The 19,805-nt window shown below is 52.8% G+C and overlaps 7 protein-coding genes across 7 annotated transcripts; 5 read left to right on the top strand and 2 right to left on the bottom strand.

The window, feature by feature from the left end:
• Window positions 1–1,093: 1,093 nt before the first annotated feature.
• PODANS_1_11800 (uncharacterized protein) lies at window positions 1,094–2,006 on the top strand (the record flags this gene model as incomplete). The annotated part of the gene is made up of 2 exons (XM_001908812.1): window positions 1,094–1,616; window positions 1,699–2,006. 2 exons carry the CDS (start codon window positions 1,094–1,096, stop codon window positions 2,004–2,006), a joined length of 831 nt encoding a protein of 276 aa, XP_001908847.1.
• An 800-nt stretch (window positions 2,007–2,806) lies between these two features.
• On the bottom strand, window positions 2,807–5,037 carry PODANS_1_11790 (uncharacterized protein; the record flags this gene model as incomplete). The annotated part of the gene is made up of 3 exons (XM_001908811.1): window positions 2,807–3,075; window positions 3,140–4,761; window positions 4,814–5,037. The coding sequence occupies 3 exons, from the start codon at window positions 5,035–5,037 to the stop codon at window positions 2,807–2,809; spliced, it is 2,115 nt and encodes a 704-aa protein (XP_001908846.1).
• Window positions 5,038–6,548: 1,511 nt separating this feature from the next.
• On the top strand, window positions 6,549–8,534 carry PODANS_1_11780 (uncharacterized protein; the record flags this gene model as incomplete). The annotated part of the gene is made up of 3 exons (XM_001908810.1): window positions 6,549–7,226; window positions 7,295–7,592; window positions 7,651–8,534. The coding sequence occupies 3 exons, from the start codon at window positions 6,549–6,551 to the stop codon at window positions 8,532–8,534; spliced, it is 1,860 nt and encodes a 619-aa protein (XP_001908845.1).
• A 638-nt stretch (window positions 8,535–9,172) lies between these two features.
• PODANS_1_11770 (uncharacterized protein) lies at window positions 9,173–10,285 on the bottom strand (the record flags this gene model as incomplete). The annotated part of the gene is made up of 1 exon (XM_001908809.1): window positions 9,173–10,285. One exon carries the CDS (start codon window positions 10,283–10,285, stop codon window positions 9,173–9,175), a length of 1,113 nt encoding a protein of 370 aa, XP_001908844.1.
• Window positions 10,286–10,996: 711 nt separating this feature from the next.
• On the top strand, window positions 10,997–12,532 carry PODANS_1_11760 (uncharacterized protein; the record flags this gene model as incomplete). The annotated part of the gene is made up of 1 exon (XM_001908808.1): window positions 10,997–12,532. One exon carries the CDS (start codon window positions 10,997–10,999, stop codon window positions 12,530–12,532), a length of 1,536 nt encoding a protein of 511 aa, XP_001908843.1.
• Window positions 12,533–15,652: 3,120 nt separating this feature from the next.
• On the top strand, window positions 15,653–17,607 carry PODANS_1_11750 (uncharacterized protein; the record flags this gene model as incomplete). The annotated part of the gene is made up of 4 exons (XM_001908807.1): window positions 15,653–15,666; window positions 15,886–16,020; window positions 16,098–16,653; window positions 16,732–17,607. 4 exons carry the CDS (start codon window positions 15,653–15,655, stop codon window positions 17,605–17,607), a joined length of 1,581 nt encoding a protein of 526 aa, XP_001908842.1.
• Window positions 17,608–18,300: 693 nt separating this feature from the next.
• PODANS_1_11740 (uncharacterized protein) lies at window positions 18,301–19,805 on the top strand (the record flags this gene model as incomplete). Its single annotated transcript, XM_001908806.1, has 3 exons — window positions 18,301–18,567; window positions 18,649–19,266; window positions 19,335–19,805. Coding segments are annotated over 3 exons (1,356 nt in total), but the record flags the coding sequence as incomplete, so codon positions are not given.

The raw sequence follows: 19,805 nt of genomic DNA, 5'->3' as shown, positions 1-19,805 counted from the left end.
TGAGTACTATGGGTATGGGTGTTTGGGCTTCAGTCAAGCTATCCTGAGACCTCACATGATAGAGCCGAGTCTCGTATGTTGGTGTCTACAGCGAGCTGACTGGTGGTTACAGCTGTCCGTTGCTCGCAGAAATTCAGCTGCATACTTCCCGAGATACCTACCTAGCACGACTATATCCACCATTCAGCTGGGTCCGAATTACCTGGCTTCGTTACATAGTGACTAGAAGTGAAGTTTCCGGGGAAAAGTCAGCAGTCAGTTCGAGGCTGCTTTGGTATAGACTCTTGGCCTGAGACTGTGTCACGTTGGGTTTTGTAGGTACACGGCGGAGCAATAATACACATATGTTGCCTCCCTCCTCGTAGAATATCATGCTCATAGTACCTGCTGCAGAACAGCAATTCTTCATCATGAGCTTACTGTGCAGTAGAAAATGATGTCCATGGAGGGGGTGAGGGTGCAAATAACGGGAACGCTAGAGCCACCCCACTCTCACCGAAGGTGTGGACCCTGGCGCCCCACCACCGCAAGTGAGCTCCCTTGCAGACACGCCTGGCACGGTTCACCTGAAAGTTCACGACTCCCACTCACTCACATCACCGACTCCAAATCAGCATCAACAATCTTCATCAGCGCGCAATTGGTACCTCCCACGACTCTGTTATCATATTACATATCAGAATTGCGTGTTTAAAGATCGATACACTCACAGGATTCAGCTACGGCATCACGTTCTACACCGAAGGTTCCTGGCGCTGAGACGAGGAGAGCGGAAGTTGGGAAGGGAGTGCGCCAGCTGGGGTCAAATTGCAGCGCAAGCTCAGACGGGGGAGATCATCGGATAGGAGGTCGACGGTGATGGCAGAGAGCTGTTGACTGGAGCTGTTCTGGTTGCGACCCCCCAAGTCGAACACGCCAACCCACATCGTGGGAGTCGAGCTGTTTGACCTAACTCATCGACTCGGCACTTTTGTCAACTCAAACTCAGAAATCGGGAATTGCGTGCGATTTGTATTCATCCATCGCTCACAATTCGAACCACCATTCGAAAATCATCACCCATTTCATCAACCTCATCCCAAGCACTCTCAGAATGGCGCCAACGCCGGCTTACTTCCAGGCCCTCCTGAGGCCAGCAGTCCTTCAGATCCTTCGCGCAACCGGTTACCACGCAATGAAGCCTTCAGTATTGGATTTTGTCACGCAACTAGCAGCTGCCTACCTCGACCGACTATGCTTCCTCACGGCCAAGCACGCCACCCTCAACAGCCACGCTCTAGATGGCTTCACAGACGAGGACGAAATCCTCTTTGAGCTCAATAACGGCACATTCATCGCGCCAGACGGCCCATTTCTTAACCCCTACTCCGACTATGTCCCACCACCAGGCGTAACCAGCCCTTCAGTCGCCACACCATCAGTAGTAGACGTGCGGATGGCGCTTCAAGAAGTCGGTGCTTTATTACCGGAGAAGTCCCAACAGGAGCAAGACTACCTCGGAATCGAGGACATGAGAGGAGTGGAGGCATTTATTGCCTGGGCGATGGGGCCAATCAACAAGGAGATTCAGAGGATAGCGCTTGATGGAAATGATGAGGCGAAGGATTATCTTGACGGTTTGTTCCGCCCTGGCCTCCTTTTTATTACAGATCTATCTTGCTAACTCATGCATAGCCCTCATAAAGAAACACAGCAAAGGAGCGGACGACACCAAATTTCTTGGCACACTTCTAGGCCGACCAATCGAGCAAGGAGAGGTAGCTATTGAGGGAGGAGGCCCGACAAGCATCAGAGAGTGGGAGGAGATACGAAAAAAGGCAGCCGAGAGACCGACACCACCACCGTTGGAGAACCATAACCTCGTAAATGGCGACGGGGAAGATTCACGTCCGGGCAGTTCGGGGCTTAGTTCGCTTGCGGATGAGGACGTGGATATGGATCTGGACATTGGGATTGGCATGGGTGGTGTGGAAAATGGGGTTGAGATGGATGACTTGGGGGCTTAGGAGACTGGGGAGGAATCTGTCTCTAGTCCTCCAACGCTGGGAAGGGAGAGTGTGAGTACTGAGGGAGAGGGTGGAGCGGAGGAGGCGGGGGCAGAGAATGATGGTGAGACATTTTGCTCGTCTGATGGGAGCTTTTTCGTGTTGGGGTCGGTGGAAGTTTGATTTCAGGCCTGCAAATTGAGCAAGAGGAGAAGAAGCATGGGTACCGGCGCGTTTGTTTAGATACCATTTTTGAGTTGCTGGGCCAGGCAGGGAAAATACAGGCATAGCGAGTGGCGTTTTTTTTTTTTTTTGGGGGGGGGGGGGGGGGTGATTTACGGAAGACAAGAGGATATCTAGGTACTCGGGGGTGCTATTTCACTTTGAGCAAAGGAGGGGTTCTGGAGGTAGCACGAATAGAAGCTGGAGCAGATACACTGATTGAATGGGCCAGTTTAATTTTGAGGAAGGGATAGGACTGAAAATAGCGACAGAAGTAGCGTGTTGTAATATTGATGTATAATGGCGCCCTCACCACAAATATTTGGCACAGCGAAAGTAGATCAACCCATATTATATTGTGAGACATACCTCGAAGGATAATTGTGAAGCTTTCTAAGATAGTTGATAGGTCTTTACAGATAGTTAAAAGGCCTATTCGTCCACCTTTGAGGCGTGGTTCACCATATAATATAGGCTAGTGTCACTTTCGCTTTTGTGGGGAGGGTGAATGGCTACCAATCGAGGTATGCAGACGGAAACATATAAACCAAGAACTTTACATATCATCATTTCCTCATAAGTATCTACTACCTCACCGTTCAGCGCTTAAACTCCGACACCCTATCCAAATTAAACGCCGCACTGATCAGCGCCAGATGGGAGAACGCTTGCGGTGTGTTCCCCAACTGCTCACCACTCCTGCTGATTTCTTCACTGAACATCATCAGATGGTTCGAGAAGCTGAGCATGTTCTCAAACAGGTTGATCGCCCTGACCAGATACTTTGGCTCATACACCGACGCTCGCGTCATGGCTTCCACCAGCCAGAACGTGCACATGCTAAACGCGCCTTCTCTCCCTCCCACACCTATTTCAGCAGTTGTGTCAGCTTGTGGTCTGTTTGTCAAGAAATCAGCAAAGGGGGAGCTTACCATCCTCGGATAATTCCGTATCATACCTATACACCAACCCAGTACTCGTCAACCCCCCCTTCTCCGGCGGCAACATAATCCTGTCCAAAGTATTCAAAAACCTCGGATCATTCGGCGCAATAAAAAACACCAACGGGGCGATAAGTATACTACTATCCAGCATTGTGTTGTTCTCATAACTCTGGACGAAACACTTCATCTCCTTGTTGTAGCCCCGTTCCATGATTTCCTCATAGAGTTTATCCTTTGCCTCCAGCCACTTCCACCTATTAGGACAAGGGAAATTCCTCTTCTCGGCAAGCCGCAGACCCCGGTCAAAGGCGACCCAGAGCATGATTTTGGAGTAAGTGAAGTTTTGCTTGTTGTTGCGGACTTCCCAGATGGACATGTCTGGCTGGTCGAGGATCGTCAGGACGTAATCCAAGAGCTGACGGACCGTCACCCAGGCGTCGTAGTGGATGGGTTTGCCGTATTTGTTGTAGAGGTAGATGGCGTCCATCAGTTCGCCGTAAATGTCGAATTGTTGATGAAACGCCGCGCCGTTGCCGACGCGCACCGGTTTGGAGCCTTTGTACCCGTCTAGATGGGAAAGTTCCCGCTCGGGGATGTCAGTCTCGCCTCGGATGGTGAACATGATGGGAAGTCCACCGTCGGAGACGCGGGATTGGAGGAAGCGCTCGTTGATAAAGTCCATGTAGGCGTCTGCTTCTTCTGTGAAGCCGAGGCGGAGGAGGATGTAGATTGTGAAGGATGCGTCCCTGACCCAGCAGAACCTGTAGTCCCAGTTGCGGACGCCGCCGATGTCTTCGGGGATGGAGAAGGTGGGGGCGGCGATGATGGCGCCGGTGGGTTCGTAGGTCATGAGCTTCAGGATCATGAGGGAGCGGGAGACGACTTCGCGCCAGCGGCCTTTGTATTTGGATTGGGAGATCCAGTTGTACCAATAAGATTGTGTGTCGTGTTGCTGGGTGTCGAGGACGGCGGGGGAGATGACCTCTGTTACGTGGTTGGGGAGGTCGTTCCTCAAAACGAAGGAGACGGCCTGGCCTGGGTGGATGTGGATGCTGGCTACCACGCCTTCGCCGAGCATGCCTTCTTTCATGACTTTTTTGAACTTGACGCTGGGGTACTTGTCGTCGTTGTCTTCACCCCGGTCGATGGTGACGTCGAGTTGGAGCTTGACGTTTTTGCTGTGGAAGGTGACGGTTTTGCTTGTTGAACCGTGGGCGACGTTGGTTTCTTGGACGATGGTGGTCTCGTGTGGTTCGGTGGCGTACTCAAAGGCCGGGAAGAGCTCGACGTCGAGCTCGAGGTGGCCGCGGATACACTCTACACGTCGGACGAGCCATTTCTTGAGCTCTTCTTGAACGCTGGTCATCTCTCGATAGGCCGATTGTTTGGGCCCCTTGAAGATGACCTTTGAGCTCTTGGGTCGAGGGAAGAAGTCCACCAGGTCCACGACACCATCTTCGTGAATGTATCTGGTCTGGAGGATGTTGGAAGAAGGCAAGTACTGCTGTTTGGTGGTGCAATTGAGATGGGAAGCTGGATGGATGCTGAAGTAACCCCCCTTATCCTTATCCAAGAGGCGGCAGAAGACAGAAGGAGAGTCAAACTCGGGCCTGTATATATCAATTAGCCAGATGTTTTGATCTCGAATTCAGACAAACCAACCAACACATGTAATCAACACTGCCATCCATGCCCACGAGGGCGCATGTCCTCATGTTTCCAATCAAGCCATAATTCTCAATCGGCAGATACCCCGCACCCTGTTGTCTCATCTGGCTACCAGCACCCTGGGTCGAACACGATGCCGCCATTTTGAACGGCGGTATCGTTGACAAAGCGTCGGTATTGGCGGGGTCTGGCTGATAGTACTTGAAGCCAGCCGGCATGCGTGATGAATAAGAAACCACAAAGCTAAGGTACCTTTGATCAGATATGTAGCTAGCTCTTGGAGGGGAAACAAACAATGACGCCAACAAACGCTTTGGTCGATCAGTTTCTAGATCAGGATGGAAAGCTGCCCCACGATCAAATCAAGATCTAATTCTGACACCCAAAATATTGCGACCTTCAACACCACCTCAAATATATATAGGTTTTTAGATTCGTTACATGATCATGAATAAGGCTTACAGCTCTGGAAACCCTCATTCCTCTTTATCGTGTTGGCCGTTTTGCAGCAGATGCGGGTGTTTCGGGTGGCATACTGAGTCAGCACCCATTGCCTCCCTCCAATGGCGATAGTTTTGAGCTTGCTGTGAGGCCGAATAAAGACCCCGAAGCGCATAGGTAAAGTACTCTCACCTGCCTAGTTCCGTCAGATTGCTCAAGCTGAGAGAAGCTTCCATGGGTGGGCTTTTGGAGGTTGGGGCTTCGATGATATGGGCAGAACAGAAGCGAAGGGGTCCGTGAAGATATTCTGATACATCTCTCGTCACCATCAGCTGCCCAAGGTTGAGAAGACAGGCTCTTGTACAATCATCTGTAAATGCATGTGGATGGTGGGGTTATTTCCGGGCTAAGCATCATGCCGGCTTTGTCTCGTGACCACCATCCAGAGATGGAAAGCCGTACAGATTCCAGAGTTCAGACGAAGTAGTACATGTGAAATGCTCCACGGCAACACAGCAACGAACGGTGCAGGATAAAGGGGTCGCCTGGCCGTGATGGTAAGCTGCACGAGGCTATTAGTAACCATTACATACGTGATCCAAGCAGTAGGTGGACTGGAAGCTTGGCTCTTGTCAACATCCCATCACCCTACGGCCTGTTCTCAGGATCTTGTTAGTCAACCGAGATGGTTGAGGGAGTGATGATATTTGCCGTAGAGGTAGTTCAGGGTTCAGTCGTCGTTGTGAGTAGGTGTTACTCTCTGTCTCTGGGGTTGTTGTACATCTTCGGCTATGTGTTCCGGTCACCACGTTTTGGTTTCGGTCCGTTCCACTCTTGTAATTCTCCTGGCGGACAAAAATGAACAAACCAGGAATGACGAAACAGACCAGATAACGTTATTGGAAGACAGAGAGAGACATCATCAAACATCAAATGGAAAGCAAAGATAGCAGGCGATCACGGATGGGTTAACGGTGGAAGACAGTTAAATGCCAGGTAGCGGGCAGGCAAAATGCTCCGGCGCGTTCCAAGTAGGCTTGGCAAAGGCAGCCAACCACTGGCGACCTCGCCCAAAGCCGGCGGTCCCCCTGTTTCCTGCTGCTGCTGGACCATCGCTGGGACCAATCCGGCCACGTCTCGGGGCCCCAACCGCTCCACCGCTCATCTTTGCTGCCATGGCTGATGATGCTAGGGACCACCGGGCCCAGAGTTTAGCGAACACCAATGCGCTGGAATTGATCGAATTGAACCCCATGATGAGTCCAGTGAGGGCTCCGACGTTTGAACAATGTCTCTCCCTTCCCTATTCCCATCAATTGAACCTGCCCATCCTCCGTCCCATCTCCCCGTCCCTGAACCGCCCTCTGACGCCGACATCGACACCGACGTCTCTGTCCCGAGACATCTCGATCAGCAGAAGCCAACACCTCCCGGGCACGCGACACCGCTATCCGCTACACCACCGCTAGCAGCTGTTGTATCAGTCCCTGGCCCTTGGACATCCTCCACGCACCCACATCCCGCAACGGGATCCAAATTGGCTGGTGACGACATCGAGATGGATTCTCTAGCACCCTCAGGGCACCGTCGCCGACGAAGCAGCTTGATCAATCCCGCCAATGTCGCTAACAATCGTCACCGGTCGCCACACGCGCGGGGCCATGGCATCGACGAGCCAAAAATATCAGAGGAGGGCAGTCTGGGAGAACCTCTACGGATGGACGAGTTGGACGTGGAATTGTCAGACGAGGACCTTCATGACGACGAGGAGACTGGTTTGACGGCAAAGGAGCGGACGAGAAAAAAGAAAAAGAGAACTCGCAACCAATTACTCGACCAGAGAATAGTACGAGAGAAGGTGTCGCCAGACGAACAAAAAGAGGCGGACCGCTTTGTGATGAAGGAGTTGTTGATCAACGCTGGGCTCATTGGGTTATGGTACTTTTTTTCCCTGTTGATATCACTTGTAAGTCATCCCCCCCCCAAAAAAACCCTTGGCCTCTCTCTGCCATGAGATACTGACCTATCTTATAGTACAACAAATGGATGTTCTCTCCCGACAAGCTCGGCTTCCCATTTCCTATGTTTACAACAGCCATGCACATGCTCGTGCAATTTTCCCTAGCCTCCCTCGTCCTATATCTCTTCCCATCCTTCCGGCCCACCAACGGCCATGTTCCAAATCCAGGCGAGCTGGACTCGCCAGAATCCAAGAAACCCCTAATGTCACCGTTATTCTACCTCACCCGCATCGGCCCCTGCGGTCTAGCAACAGGTCTCGACATAGGATTAGGGAACACCTCGTTGCAATTCATCACCCTCACCTTCTACAGTAAGCCCCCTGCCTTTCTCTCCAACTCCCCCAGTCACCCAACTCACCGTGTCTTTAGCAATGTGTAAATCCTCCTCCCTAGCCTTCGTCCTCCTCTTCGCCTTCCTCTTCCGCCTCGAATCCCCCACCTGGCGCCTAACAGCCATCATCGCCACCATGACCCTCGGCGTAGTAATGATGGTAGCGGGCGAAGTCTCCTTCAACCTCCCCGGCTTCCTCCTCGTCATCTCGGCCGCCTTCTTCAGCGGCTTCCGTTGGGCCCTAACCCAAATCCTCCTCCTCCGCAACCCCGCCACCTCCAACCCCTTCAGCTCCATCTTCTTCCTCGCTCCAGTAATGTTCGTCTCCCTGTTGACCATCGCCTTCCCCGTCGAGGGCGTCTCCGGCCTCATCAAAGGCCTCTCCGCCATAGCAGAAGAACGCGGCACCCTCATGGCGCCATTGATCCTCCTATTCCCCGGCATGATCGCCTTTTTCATGACAGCCGCCGAGTTCGCCCTCCTTCAACGCACCAGCGTCGTCACCTTGTCCATCGCGGGGATATTCAAAGAGGCAGTCACCATCTCGGCGGCTGCGATTGTTTTTGGCGATCGCATGACATTTGTCAACATCATCGGCCTGACTGTAACCCTCGTCGCGATAGGAGCGTACAATTACATTAAAATCTCCAAGATGAGACGGGAAGCGCAGGAAGGTGTGCATAAAGGGCAGGAGCATCCGTTGGAAGAGCACACCACTGATGGTCCCTCGAGCGGCAGCGACGAGGAGGAGGATGATGATGATGATCTCCCTCGCAGGGGTGAAGCCGCGGGTTTGTTGCGGAGGGAAAGTCTTGACGATCACGACGACGGGGTGTTGTTTACCGCGGACGGCGCAGAGGTCGTTAGTAGACCCGTGTCGAAATCCCCGGATAAGCATTTGCAGGATAGGAGGGAGGATTAAACCGCTGTAACACTGTATTTGATTTTCTTATATTTCTTTTCAGTTATTTGTATATCTATGATACCCCCGGAACAACAAGAAGGAAACCAGACAACGTTTAAAGTTAAACTTACTTCGTCAACATCTATACCTACCAAACGGGACGGAAGCGGGAAAGAGTTGGAGTCGAGCACAGAAAACAAAACAGCATGGAAAAGTACAGGCGAACACATACGGAGTAGTGGGGAAGGGGGGTTCGGGAGACGGCGGCGCTATCTTGGAAGACTTTCTTTGGGCATTCAAATCCGTCTTTCTGTCTGTATACGGACAGACAGACAGGCGGGCAAGGCGTACATTATCATCATTACCAGACAATACACATCATACATAGCATAGCAGCATAGGAGGCGTAAAATGGCAGAATACAAAACATAAATTCTTGGTCAAGATGATACATTAGTGAATTTTTACTTGTTATGATAGCGAAACCAATCTAGGCACCCATGGAAGCCCACATCTATCTACCAAATGAGAATCTATACACAGCGGCTAATTGCAATCTCATAGCAATACACTTGTAGCATCCAATATCCAAGCACACTTCTGAACGACCAAATGATAGGCTCAAACAATGCTGAAAACAATGCCAATACTTCCACTCAACCAAGCAACTTTAAACCTCCCTTCGTCTTCTGCCCCGGCTTCACAATCCCACCCCCAGCCACAGGACCAAGATGCGGCTCGTAAGCCCCAGCGCCCTTCTCCTGTCCTCCCATCCCATTCCCAGCCTTATTTCCCCCGTGACCCCTCTTATGCTGATGCTTCCCCTTCCTATCATCCTTGACAGCCTGCGGCTTGATCTCTGTCTTCGCTTTGCGCACAACCACAGGATGACTCTGGATATACTTGCCGTTCATCTCCTTGGCTGCCTGGAAGAAGTCGTCTGCGTCGCTAAAACTCACAAAGCCAAAACCCTTGCTCTTCGTCGTTCGCTTATCACGGACAACCTTGGCTTTTTGTACGCTCTTCCACCGGGAAAACGCTTTCAGTAAAGAGTCATCTGTAGTTTCACCAGCCAGATTACCGACAAAAAGACGTAGATGGGTAGGGTCCCATTCGAGAAGAGTGTCGTCTTGCCATTTTTTGCCGCCGCCTTCTCGGTATACCGTTTTCTTTTTGTCGGTCCCGTCCCAACCAACGTTGGGGTCGGTTGTATCGGCTGTTGCTTGTCCATTTGTGCCCTTGGCAGCAGTCTTGTTTGCCGGGTCTGATGGATCTTTTGGCATGTAGGCGCTTTGCCATTGCGCTATCTGAGCCGCCATTTCTGGATCATAGTCACCCGCGGGACCGGCAGAGGCTGCTACAGGGGCGGCGAAGGGGTTCCGAATTTGGGGAGGTGTGGCATAGCTGGTGGTAGCGGGAGCGCCATAGTAGCTCGGGGCTGCTTGTGCGACTGGCGCTTGCGGGTAGCTTTGTTGTTGATAGTTGTATGTTCCTGGTTGACCATATCCAGCTCCTACGGAGGGAGTTGATGGGTTGCCCACGTAGGGCGCTGCTGAAGGGGGCGCGCCATAGCCGGGTGCGGCAGCGGCGCCGTAGCCTGGGTATGAGGGCGGCGCCGAGTAACCGGGGACTGAGGGAGCCGGCGGATGTGTCGGGGCGGCCGAGAAGGCAGGCTTGAAGCCACCGGGGAGCTTGGTAGTCGGAGGGCGCGGGGGCAGCGAAGGGTGCGACGCCGACTTTGGGAGACCTGGAGGACCCGAGTACGACATGATGAATTTCTTGTTCCAAGTGTTGCGCCGACAACGGAATTGAGAGCAAGACCGTTGCGTATGTATGGTACGTACCTGTGAGCCGACGGCTATTCTCCCGCAACTGTTTTTCAACCGAGTATGTCTGGCTCACAAAAGAGATGTGATGGTGTCTTGGTGAAATTGGGTGGAGGAAGAGAGACGTGACGTGCCAAAAACGCTGTTGCTTCCAAGACCATCGGCCCACTTCGAAGTCAACGTTAGTTGTGGCTGATGTCACTGTAGGTGGCTGGTGCAGCCATTGGGAATACAGGGAATTGTGGGCCATCCTCTGATAAGGCTTATCGAGCGGCAAAGTGAATGCCAGTGGCCCGAGCTCTAGAATCTCAACATCCACTTTGGAGCTTCCCAAAGGCACCTTGCTGGCCACCTCCCGCCTGCCAAACAGCAGCAATTCGACGCGGGGCAGGTTGAATTTTCTTCTCCCCGTTCCATCACCTTTTCCCACGTTCATGGCGACACGGCGATTACGGTTTCTTTGACTGCGCTTCCAATCCTCAGCTCAAGAACTCCTTCAAACTCCCGCCCGCCGCGACACCGAGCCAGGAACTCATCCTACAACATCTTACCCCGAGTCGCGACTTTTCCTCTAAACCGCATACCTCCAGAATCGAATCGCTCGCGCGAGACAAGTCCTAACTGCGATACGAAAAACCCATCCCAATCGCCATTATGGAACAACCACCTCCCCCACCCGTTCCCGGGCGACTCACCCTGAAAACCACAAGCTCAGCCCTTGGCGCGACAAGTCCTCCACCTGGTCTCGCCGGATCCAGCGCAATGTCTCCCGGTGCTCAAACGCCATCAGGCGCGCCAAAGATCAAATTGGTGCGAAAATCGCTTCCACCCACCCCCGCCGAGCCGAATCCTCCCTCTGGCTATTTCCCAGCAGCGAGTTCGACAGCAGAGGTCGCCGTCGCTCCGCCCGCCCCAAAAGTCACAACTACCAAGGCTGGGAGAAGACCAAAGCCCACACTCAAGAAGAGGGCTCATCAGAGTGATGACGATGAGGACATACCATTAGCCAATGGATCCGGACCACTAGCCAAGAAGACGAAGATTACGCTCAAACCAACAACTCCCGGCGGCACCATCTCGACTAAACCAACGCTCAAATTGAAGCCAGTAGGCAAGATTCCTCACCGGCCTCTCGGCGAAGGCTACGACTCGGAGGCGGAAGATCGCGAGATTGATCCGGTTATCGAGGAACAATTTGTCATGCGCTTTATGGACAACGAAGACTGCGATTATATACGACAGTGCATCACAGAAAAGAAAATCGGCAATGGTGCCGAGGTCAACTTTAAGTTTCTGGACGACGAAGGTCGACGTGCTGTGTGGATTGTTCGCGGGAAGTACTATGCGGCGATTCTCCTCGATCTCCCTACCATCACTGAGGGTATGAAGACGTGGGATAAAAAGGCCATGGTCAAGTCCGCGGATATTTGTCAGATGATGTTGGTCTTTGCTGAAGTCAAGAACGAGGAGGAGGCCAAGACTGCGCCGCTGCCAAAGGCTGTTGAGCACGGTCATCGCTGGCCACACGGTATAACGCCCCCAATGCACGATGCCAGAAATCGTCGTTTCCGCAAGCGATTGTCGAAGCTCGAGATCCAGAACAAGGAGGCCGAGGTGGAAAGGTTATTGGCGGCTGATCGGGAGGCTGTCAGCACCAGGACGGAGGTTCTAGACAGTAGAATTGTCGAGGAGTCGGAGTCTGAAGATTATGAGGAGGATGCTGAGGGTGAAGAGGATGATGAGCAACTCGATAAGGTCGAGGAGGAGCTTGACGAGGCTGCGCTGATGGATGCTTTCATGAATGCGCCAGAGACGCCGATGGAGGGTCTTGATCAGCCTACGCCGGCTGTTGCTCCTGATGCTGTTACGCCACTTACCGCGAATACTGGTACTCCTGTTGCCCAGATTGAGGAGGAGGAAGTTGTGGAGGAGGAAGAGTCAGAAGATGAAGAGGAGTCAGAAGAGGATGGGGATGATGATGATGACGATGGAGATGAAGACGACCATGACGACAAGGCCAGTGTGCGGGCGGAGATTGCTAATCTCAAGAAACAGCTCAAGCAATATGAGGAGAACCTTGCCAAGTCGGTCGGTGCGATTATTCGGAAGCGTATTGAGGCTTCGATCAGGAGTGTCAAGTCGGAGATTGACCTCAAGATGTCTTCTATCGGTGAGGTTGAGGATTATTGAGGCGGTTGGTGATGGGGGTGGGGGTGGTCTTCTCATGGCTTTTTCATGGTGCAATATAATTACAAGACTTTTCATGACGAGCAGCCCCCAGTTGAGAGGGGATGGGCAGCGGCATTTTTAAACTATTGTACATACTTTGTTTTCTCTTCTCTTCTCAAGAGGCATCAAAAGTTCTGGTTGAAGCCCCGGGTGGTTTACGAGACTGGGACGGGAGGATAGTTTACAGCATGGGCGTAATTGGAACGGTTATGGGCGTTGTTTCAGGGCATAGGGGTTTCACTGAATTGGTAGACGATGGAGGTGGCTTGATGGGTTGGCATCGAGGGCTCGTGGCGAGCTCTTGTTTGATACAATAATAATGTACAGTAACATATGACAATGGCTTGGATGTCTTGGTGTGATCATGAAGACTTTTCGTTGTGATGATACAACTATATTTGGAAGGTGTTCATCCCCACTTTTAAGAAGATTCGTCCAAGCTTTAATTTGAGATATCGTTGGTGAACGAAGCTGTTGTTCCCAAATTCGCGAGGGCTCTTTTGAAGTATCGTGAGCGAGCGCTGCTGTTTTCCCCAGGGTCATCAGATCTTAAGTAAACGCTGCTGTCTGGTCCAGTTTCGTCAGAGATTTGATTTGGGGTCGCGGGTGAGCGTTGATAGCTTTCCCTAGTCCACCAGAGCTTAAATTTTATCACATCCTGGGGAAGATGGCTGCTGCTATAAGTCAAATCAAGAATGATAACCAGTTTACATATACTCTTTTCAGAGATTGAATATAAATATTGACGATATCTAAACCTGCCAACTCCCGTTTGAGGTAGGGCTTTGAAGTTGGCTTGGTAACTCAAAGTGTCACATTTGGTTCACAGAGTGAGTAGTAGGCGAGGCAAAATGATAAGCTCTTGTTCTCTTTCCGCGGACAAGTACAGTTCGTTTTATGGCCGTGCGCTATGTAGATATTCTTGGGATTGGCATACAGTGGAGATATCAACAGAGAGAGGGTTCCATCACGGCGGTTTTGATATCTCCGTGGGGGAAGGCATTTCCGGTACGTATGGTTTGCAAAGTCTCAGAACATCCAAGGAGTCTTGGTGCTATTTATCACCACCATGATTCGATTTTTTGGGAACCTTTAGTACTCATATATTTCAGTCATGTCTTTAGAATATCCGGAGATATGTTGGATGGCAATCGCCAAGGGTTGACTGAGTTGAAGACTGCCGTCACACTGTGGAGTTAAGGCGGCAAGGTGAAGGCCATTGCCTCAAAGGGTTGGCTAAGAGCTATTCTGTGTCAGTTCGTAGCAATTGCCATTCTTCATCTGTACTGTGGATAATATTTGAGTTGTGAGGCCCGTTCTGATATCATTGATCTTCTGGGCCAAACAGCATAGACGACGTCGGACGTTGGAGCTTAATCATCATCCACAGTCTGTTTAACCAACAAGGGGCCCACGATCACAACCCCACCCAACCAAGGGGTCATGGCAGTGGAGGGGTCTTTTCTACCCCTCCTTGTTTTTTTTGCGACAGCTTGGCTTAACAAACCGGCGCGCGAGGAGCAAAAGACGCGAAAGGGCTGTACTTTTCCTTTGCTTCTACCCTTGCGAACACCGGACCTTTGAACGGACAGTGATCGGAGTTCAGTTTTTTTTCTCACTCGAGGGAAATAATTCCCATTGGCTCATGGCAAGAAGAGCCTGAAGTCGAAAAAAGCGGTCCCCTGGTTCTTGAAGTAATGTTGCCCCCAGTGCTTTGCGGGAATTTGGTGAAAGCTGTTGTGTAAGAACATTGCGGACAGCAGTCCATCGTTGGGTGGGGAGTCCACTCGCCTCAGATCTCGAAACCGTGGGGGCGCCAACCGAACACTTCAAGAACCGGACTTGTCAGTGTCACTTTTTATTTGTTAGGCTAGTGTCGGTGAGAAGCTTGCTGTTATAAGGTCTGTGGTTCTCGGTGGATGTAACATCTCCTTGAACTGGTTCGTCTTGAAGATGATTAGCTCCGATGTATCCGCGGAAGAACAGTTGACATTGTGGATGACCGTCCAATCCCAGGTTTTTCCCATCATCTGAATTACAGAGAGCAGCATGTCGAACCAGGCTGATAGACAGGAACGTATATGTCCGGCAGCTGGGCGGTAAGCTCCCGTGGGTCATGGCTGACTGACGGAGGTTGCTGTCAATGTGGGCATTGGTGGGATCCGGCGCCGGAACCTTCAAGTTCGTCCAAATGCGCGCGGCGGGTCGATGTCTGCGGTTGTCTGTGCCGTGCTTCCCCCAAGCGGCACCTTGGGGGGCACTGGTGTTTCGAAACCAACAAGCTGATGAATCCGAAGCAGTACGTGTCGGGCTAAGAAAAGGATGTATGTAGGGTCTGCTTTGGCTCGAGGATTCCCAACAAAAACCCGGGACCTTGCTCTCAATGAGAAGCTACACAGTCGAGATGCCCCGAGCGACGGTGGGATTTGTCACTCGGTCCAGCCGCCCAGTTGATTCCCACGCGATGGCGGATCGTGGAACAGAAGCCAAGTCCCCACGGTCCCCCAAGCTCCAAGCTCCGGGGCGGCGAAACCGATAGCTTCATCAGACGACTGGGAGGATCTGATAAAAATACAAAGGCACCTCCTGGGTTGTCCCCTCCTTCTGGGGCCAGGCAAGGGCGCACATCCCGGTCATTGGGGGCAACCTGGAAGCTTCCCAGTGTCCAAGGGCTCAGAAGAAGAGGTAGTGACGGGAGGAGGTGGCACGTTACGGGCATTTCATTTCAGTTGGGTCGTGAGGCGGTCATGGTCATGGTCGAGGTAACTGCCTGAGTAAGCCCCGCGTCAAATTATCCGCTGTTTGGGAGTCTCCCGTCAGGCCAAGCTGCCCGCTGTCCCGCTGTCCGCTGTCCGCTGCACGCACTTGAACAATGACCCTCCCCCTCCGACCTCGAAAGCTCGGGTCCTCTTAAAAGTTTCGTCATTCAGTCCGCCATTTCTCCCCTCCCTCTCTGACTTTCTCCATAACAAATCCCCCTGGCTGAGGATTACTCCCTTCCATCAATTCTGCTCCGGACAGCACCTCTACAACTTCACCTTTTGCACCTTGACCGTCCCCCTGTTGCAGATTTCCTTCACAATGTCTGGCGCTGTGTAAGTTCTCTTTACCCCACCTCCCCGCTCCGTCACCCAGAAAGCAGGAAGTCGGGGCGTATTTGCGCTGTGCTCGAGTCATCGGCGTGCGAGAGAGAGAGGAGGTATGGCCTCACTCCAGCCAATGCCGGTGCAACACGCCTGTCGTTTTCTACTACAACAGCTTTGCCGGTGACGGAGTGCTTTGCCTATCTACACCTACTGAGTCCCCCTCCTCAGCGCCCGCCTGGCGAATATCAACGTCGGCGGCGTTGTGAACGCTGCTGGCTCCCTCCTTAACCTCCAATCCCAAAGAAATGCTAACAGTGATGATGGTGGAAGTGCTGATCTCGGCCTCATCGGCCTGGCCGTCATGTAAGTCTACTACCCAGCTCCGGCGGTTCCCCAGAGCAGCCCCCGGGGGCAGATGTGCTGACTGTGCGTGAAAAAAGGGGCCAGAACTTGATTCTGAACATGGCCGACCATGGCTTCACCGTTTGCGCTTTCAACCGTACCGTTTCCAAGGTCGACCGCTTCCTTGCCAACGAGGCCAAGGGCAAGAGCATTGTCGGCGCTCACTCTACCGAGGAGTTCGTTAAGAAGCTCAAGAGCCCCCGCCGCATCATGCTTCTCGTCCAGGCCGGCAAGGCTGTCGATGACTGGATCGAGACCCTCCTTCCCCTTCTCGAGGCTGGTGACATCATCATCGATGGCGGTAACTCACATTTCCCCGACTCCAACCGGAGAACAAAGTACCTTGCCTCCAAGGGTCTCCGCTTCGTCGGTGCCGGTGTCTCCGGTGGTGAGGAGGGTGCCCGCTACGGCCCCTCCATCATGCCCGGTGGTGATGAGTCAGCCTGGCCCTTCATCAAGGACATCTTCCAGAGCATTGCTGCCAAGAGCGGTGGTGAGGCTTGCTGTGAGTGGGTTGGTGACGAGGGTGCTGGTCACTACGTCAAGATGGTGCACAACGGTATCGAGTACGGTGACATGCAGTTGATCTGTGAGGTATGTTGTTCTGCAATGCCAAGGCCAAATCCAAAGGCAGGTCAGCTATGAATCAGGGGGCTAACAGTCAGAACAAAGGCGTACGATATCATGAAGCGCGGTCTCGGCATGTCCAGCAAGGAGATTGGTGACACCTTCACCAAGTGGAACAACGGTGTCCTCGACTCTTTCCTGATCGAGATCACCAAGGACATCATGTACTTCAACGATGAGGATGGCAAGCCTCTCGTCGAGAAGATCCTCGACAAGGCCGGCCAGAAGGGTACCGGCAAGTGGACTGCCGTCAACGCCCTGGACTTGGGCATGCCCGTCACTCTCATTGCCGAGTCTGTGCTCGCTCGCTGCCTGTCTGGCATCAAGGAGGAGCGTGTCAAGGCTTCCACCAAGCTCGAGTTTGTTGGCCGTGCCACCACCTTCGAGGGTAACAAGGAGCAGTTCCTCGAGGACCTCGAGCAGGCCCTCTATGCCTCCAAGATCATCTCCTACGCACAAGGCTTCATGCTCATGCAGGAGGCGGCCAAGGAGTACGGCTGGAAGCTCAACAAGCCCTCCATTGCCCTCATGTGGCGTGGTGGCTGTATTATCCGCTCCGTCTTCCTCAAGGACATCACCGCCGCCTATCGCAACAACCCCGACCTTGAGAACCTCCTCTTTGACGACTTCTTCAACAAGGCCATCCACAAGGCTCAGCCCGGCTGGAGAGACGTCGTCTCCAAGGCCTCGCTCCTTGGTCTCCCCATCCCCTCTTTCTCCACTGCCCTGTCGTGGTTTGATGGCTACAGAACCAAAGACCTGCCCGCCAACCTCCTCCAGGCTCAGCGTGATTACTTCGGTGCCCACACCTTCAGAATCAAGCCCGAGGCTGCCACGGCCAAGTACCCCGAGGGGCAAGATATCCACGTCAATTGGACCGGCAGAGGAGGCAACGTCTCTGCTTCTACTTACCAAGCATAAATATAAAACTGGAGCATGGATTAATGGGAAGGGACATTGGCAACAACAAAAGGCTGATGCGGGCTGCTGATTTAGATGGATAGTTAGCTCGTGAATGTTTCGTATGGAACGGAGCCTGAGATTAGATACCGCAGTTGTCAAGCAATGAATTTTATGATTTTCTGATTCAACAAACTATTTTAGCCTTGAATATGAGAGAGGTATGACGTATGTGATGAATGTGAAGTATGCCTGGTGGTTGGAGTGATGGTAGTCACGTGGATGGACGGCCATTGTCTTGGCAGTGCCTGGCAACGGGCGGCTAGGTGACGCACGGTCCATCACTCTGGCTGGTGGGCCACTGGCAACAGTTCCTGGGCGCGAGTGTAAAGCAGTCAATCAACCAAAGTCAACCTCCAATCCGCGACAGGAAAAGCGCGGTCGCAAACTCGACCAGAGCTCGTCGCGCAACACCAGAGTTATCCGCATCGCAACCGAATTCTACCACAGAATAACCCCGGCCATAGGGCCAACTGCATTGGTCGCTTCGACTCCGCTTTGCCTGAATTTTCAGCATTTTCAACGACATCATAGCCTTTCACAATGTCCGACCCAAGTCACAATGTCCACCAGGACTTGGTGTGTATTTGCCCGTTCCAATATTCCCGTCGCAAATCTGGTAGAGCCATGTTTGTTAATACTTGCGATTGATAGCTGCCGCATGTCCACCTGATTTCGACATTCCGCTATCCTTTGATGTCCAGGGTCGAACTGAACGATGTGACAAAATGGTTGATGCAGGCTCCCAGCATCGCCCGGGATAAGGCGCCCTTCTACTGGACCTACCTCGATTGCCCCGCGGACAGCACCATCTTTCTCATGTGGCAACCGACTGCCCGCCGCGGAAACGAGTTCTCGAGCGACGGATACTACTGGGCCTCTCCTGAGGTTATGCTCAGCAACCCCCTCAACAATGGTTTGGTACGGATGCGTCTCCCTTGTTCTAGACGAGGAGTTTTGTTATGGGTGCAATATGGCTAACAATGAGTCTAGGTTCTTGAGATTTACTTCCAAAAGTGTGGCTGGCGCGCCGGCGAGCAGATCACCATGCACTCTCGAAGACGGTTTCGCCTCGCTCACGCCCGTGATGCCCAGGTCGCGAACCCCCCCCAGATCGACCCGAATCTTTGGATTGTTCACTACGGCCCGAGCGAGAATCAAGACAGATACCCCACCAGTTCTTTTGGCGTGCCACCTCAAATACAGTCGATCATGAACAACCGTCAACACCTTTTTCAGCTGGGGCAGATTGTTCGCAAGGAGTTTATGCTGTCTGATCGCGTCAACTGGCCGCAGATTCCCTTCCCTCAGCGCGGACAGTCGATTTATGTGCCGCCAATGCAACAGCAGCCAATGAACACTCGGACGGCATATCTTGGTGGACCGGGCGGACCTGGCCAGCCCCCGTCTAAGAGACGGGGGCAACAGGCCCAGCCGGGACACCCGATGGGTGCTGGGTATCCGAGTGCTGATGGGGCGCTGGATGATGACGAGGATGTTCATCGGGGTGATATGTTTGATCACTTGAGTCCTCGGGAGATGAGCATGCATCGGTACCAGCAGAATCATGAGTGGATGGAGGAGATTTTGTCGTCGCCGTATCGGATTGGGCAGCTGGAGGTTTCTGATCTTGGGCTTGGGAAGAAGGGCGCGCTCCTTCGCTTACGGAGGGGATTTTTGAGGCGCAGAGTGGGGATGTTTTGGAGCAGTTGCCTAAGAAGCCTTATACCGGGCGTCTTGAGCCGGGGTTGGCTGACAAGATGCGGGAGAGAGCTCAGGCTAAGATTGCGGAGGTTCAGGCCGAGATTCAAAAATTGAAGGCGCAGCATGAGAAGAGGATGGGAGAGTTTAAGCAGAATACTGCGATTAGGGATGCTGAGGCTGAGCTGAGGGTCTACGCAGGGGTGGGGAGTGAGCCCTGGCGGCTTGAGGGGAGAGTGGAGGGTGAGGAGGAGGAGGAGAGCTACAACAAGAAACCATCCCGGTCGATCGAGGAGATTACGGCTGATGTTGAGAAGCTGCTCGGCACCAAGGCGATCACCGTCCCTGAAGTCAGCAGGGTTCAGGATGGTGGTTATCAGCAGCTTGCTCCTGAGCCGGAGATTATCGCGCCATCCGCAGGGGCTTGTCCCCGAGGCGGTTGGGCTTTCAGGGGTGCA

Source organism: Podospora anserina, chromosome 1, assembly GCF_000226545.1.
Source record: "Podospora anserina S mat+ genomic DNA chromosome 1, supercontig 2".
Lineage (NCBI taxonomy): Eukaryota > Fungi > Ascomycota > Sordariomycetes > Sordariales > Podosporaceae > Podospora > Podospora anserina.
This window is presented reverse-complemented; position numbering and strand designations above follow the sequence as displayed.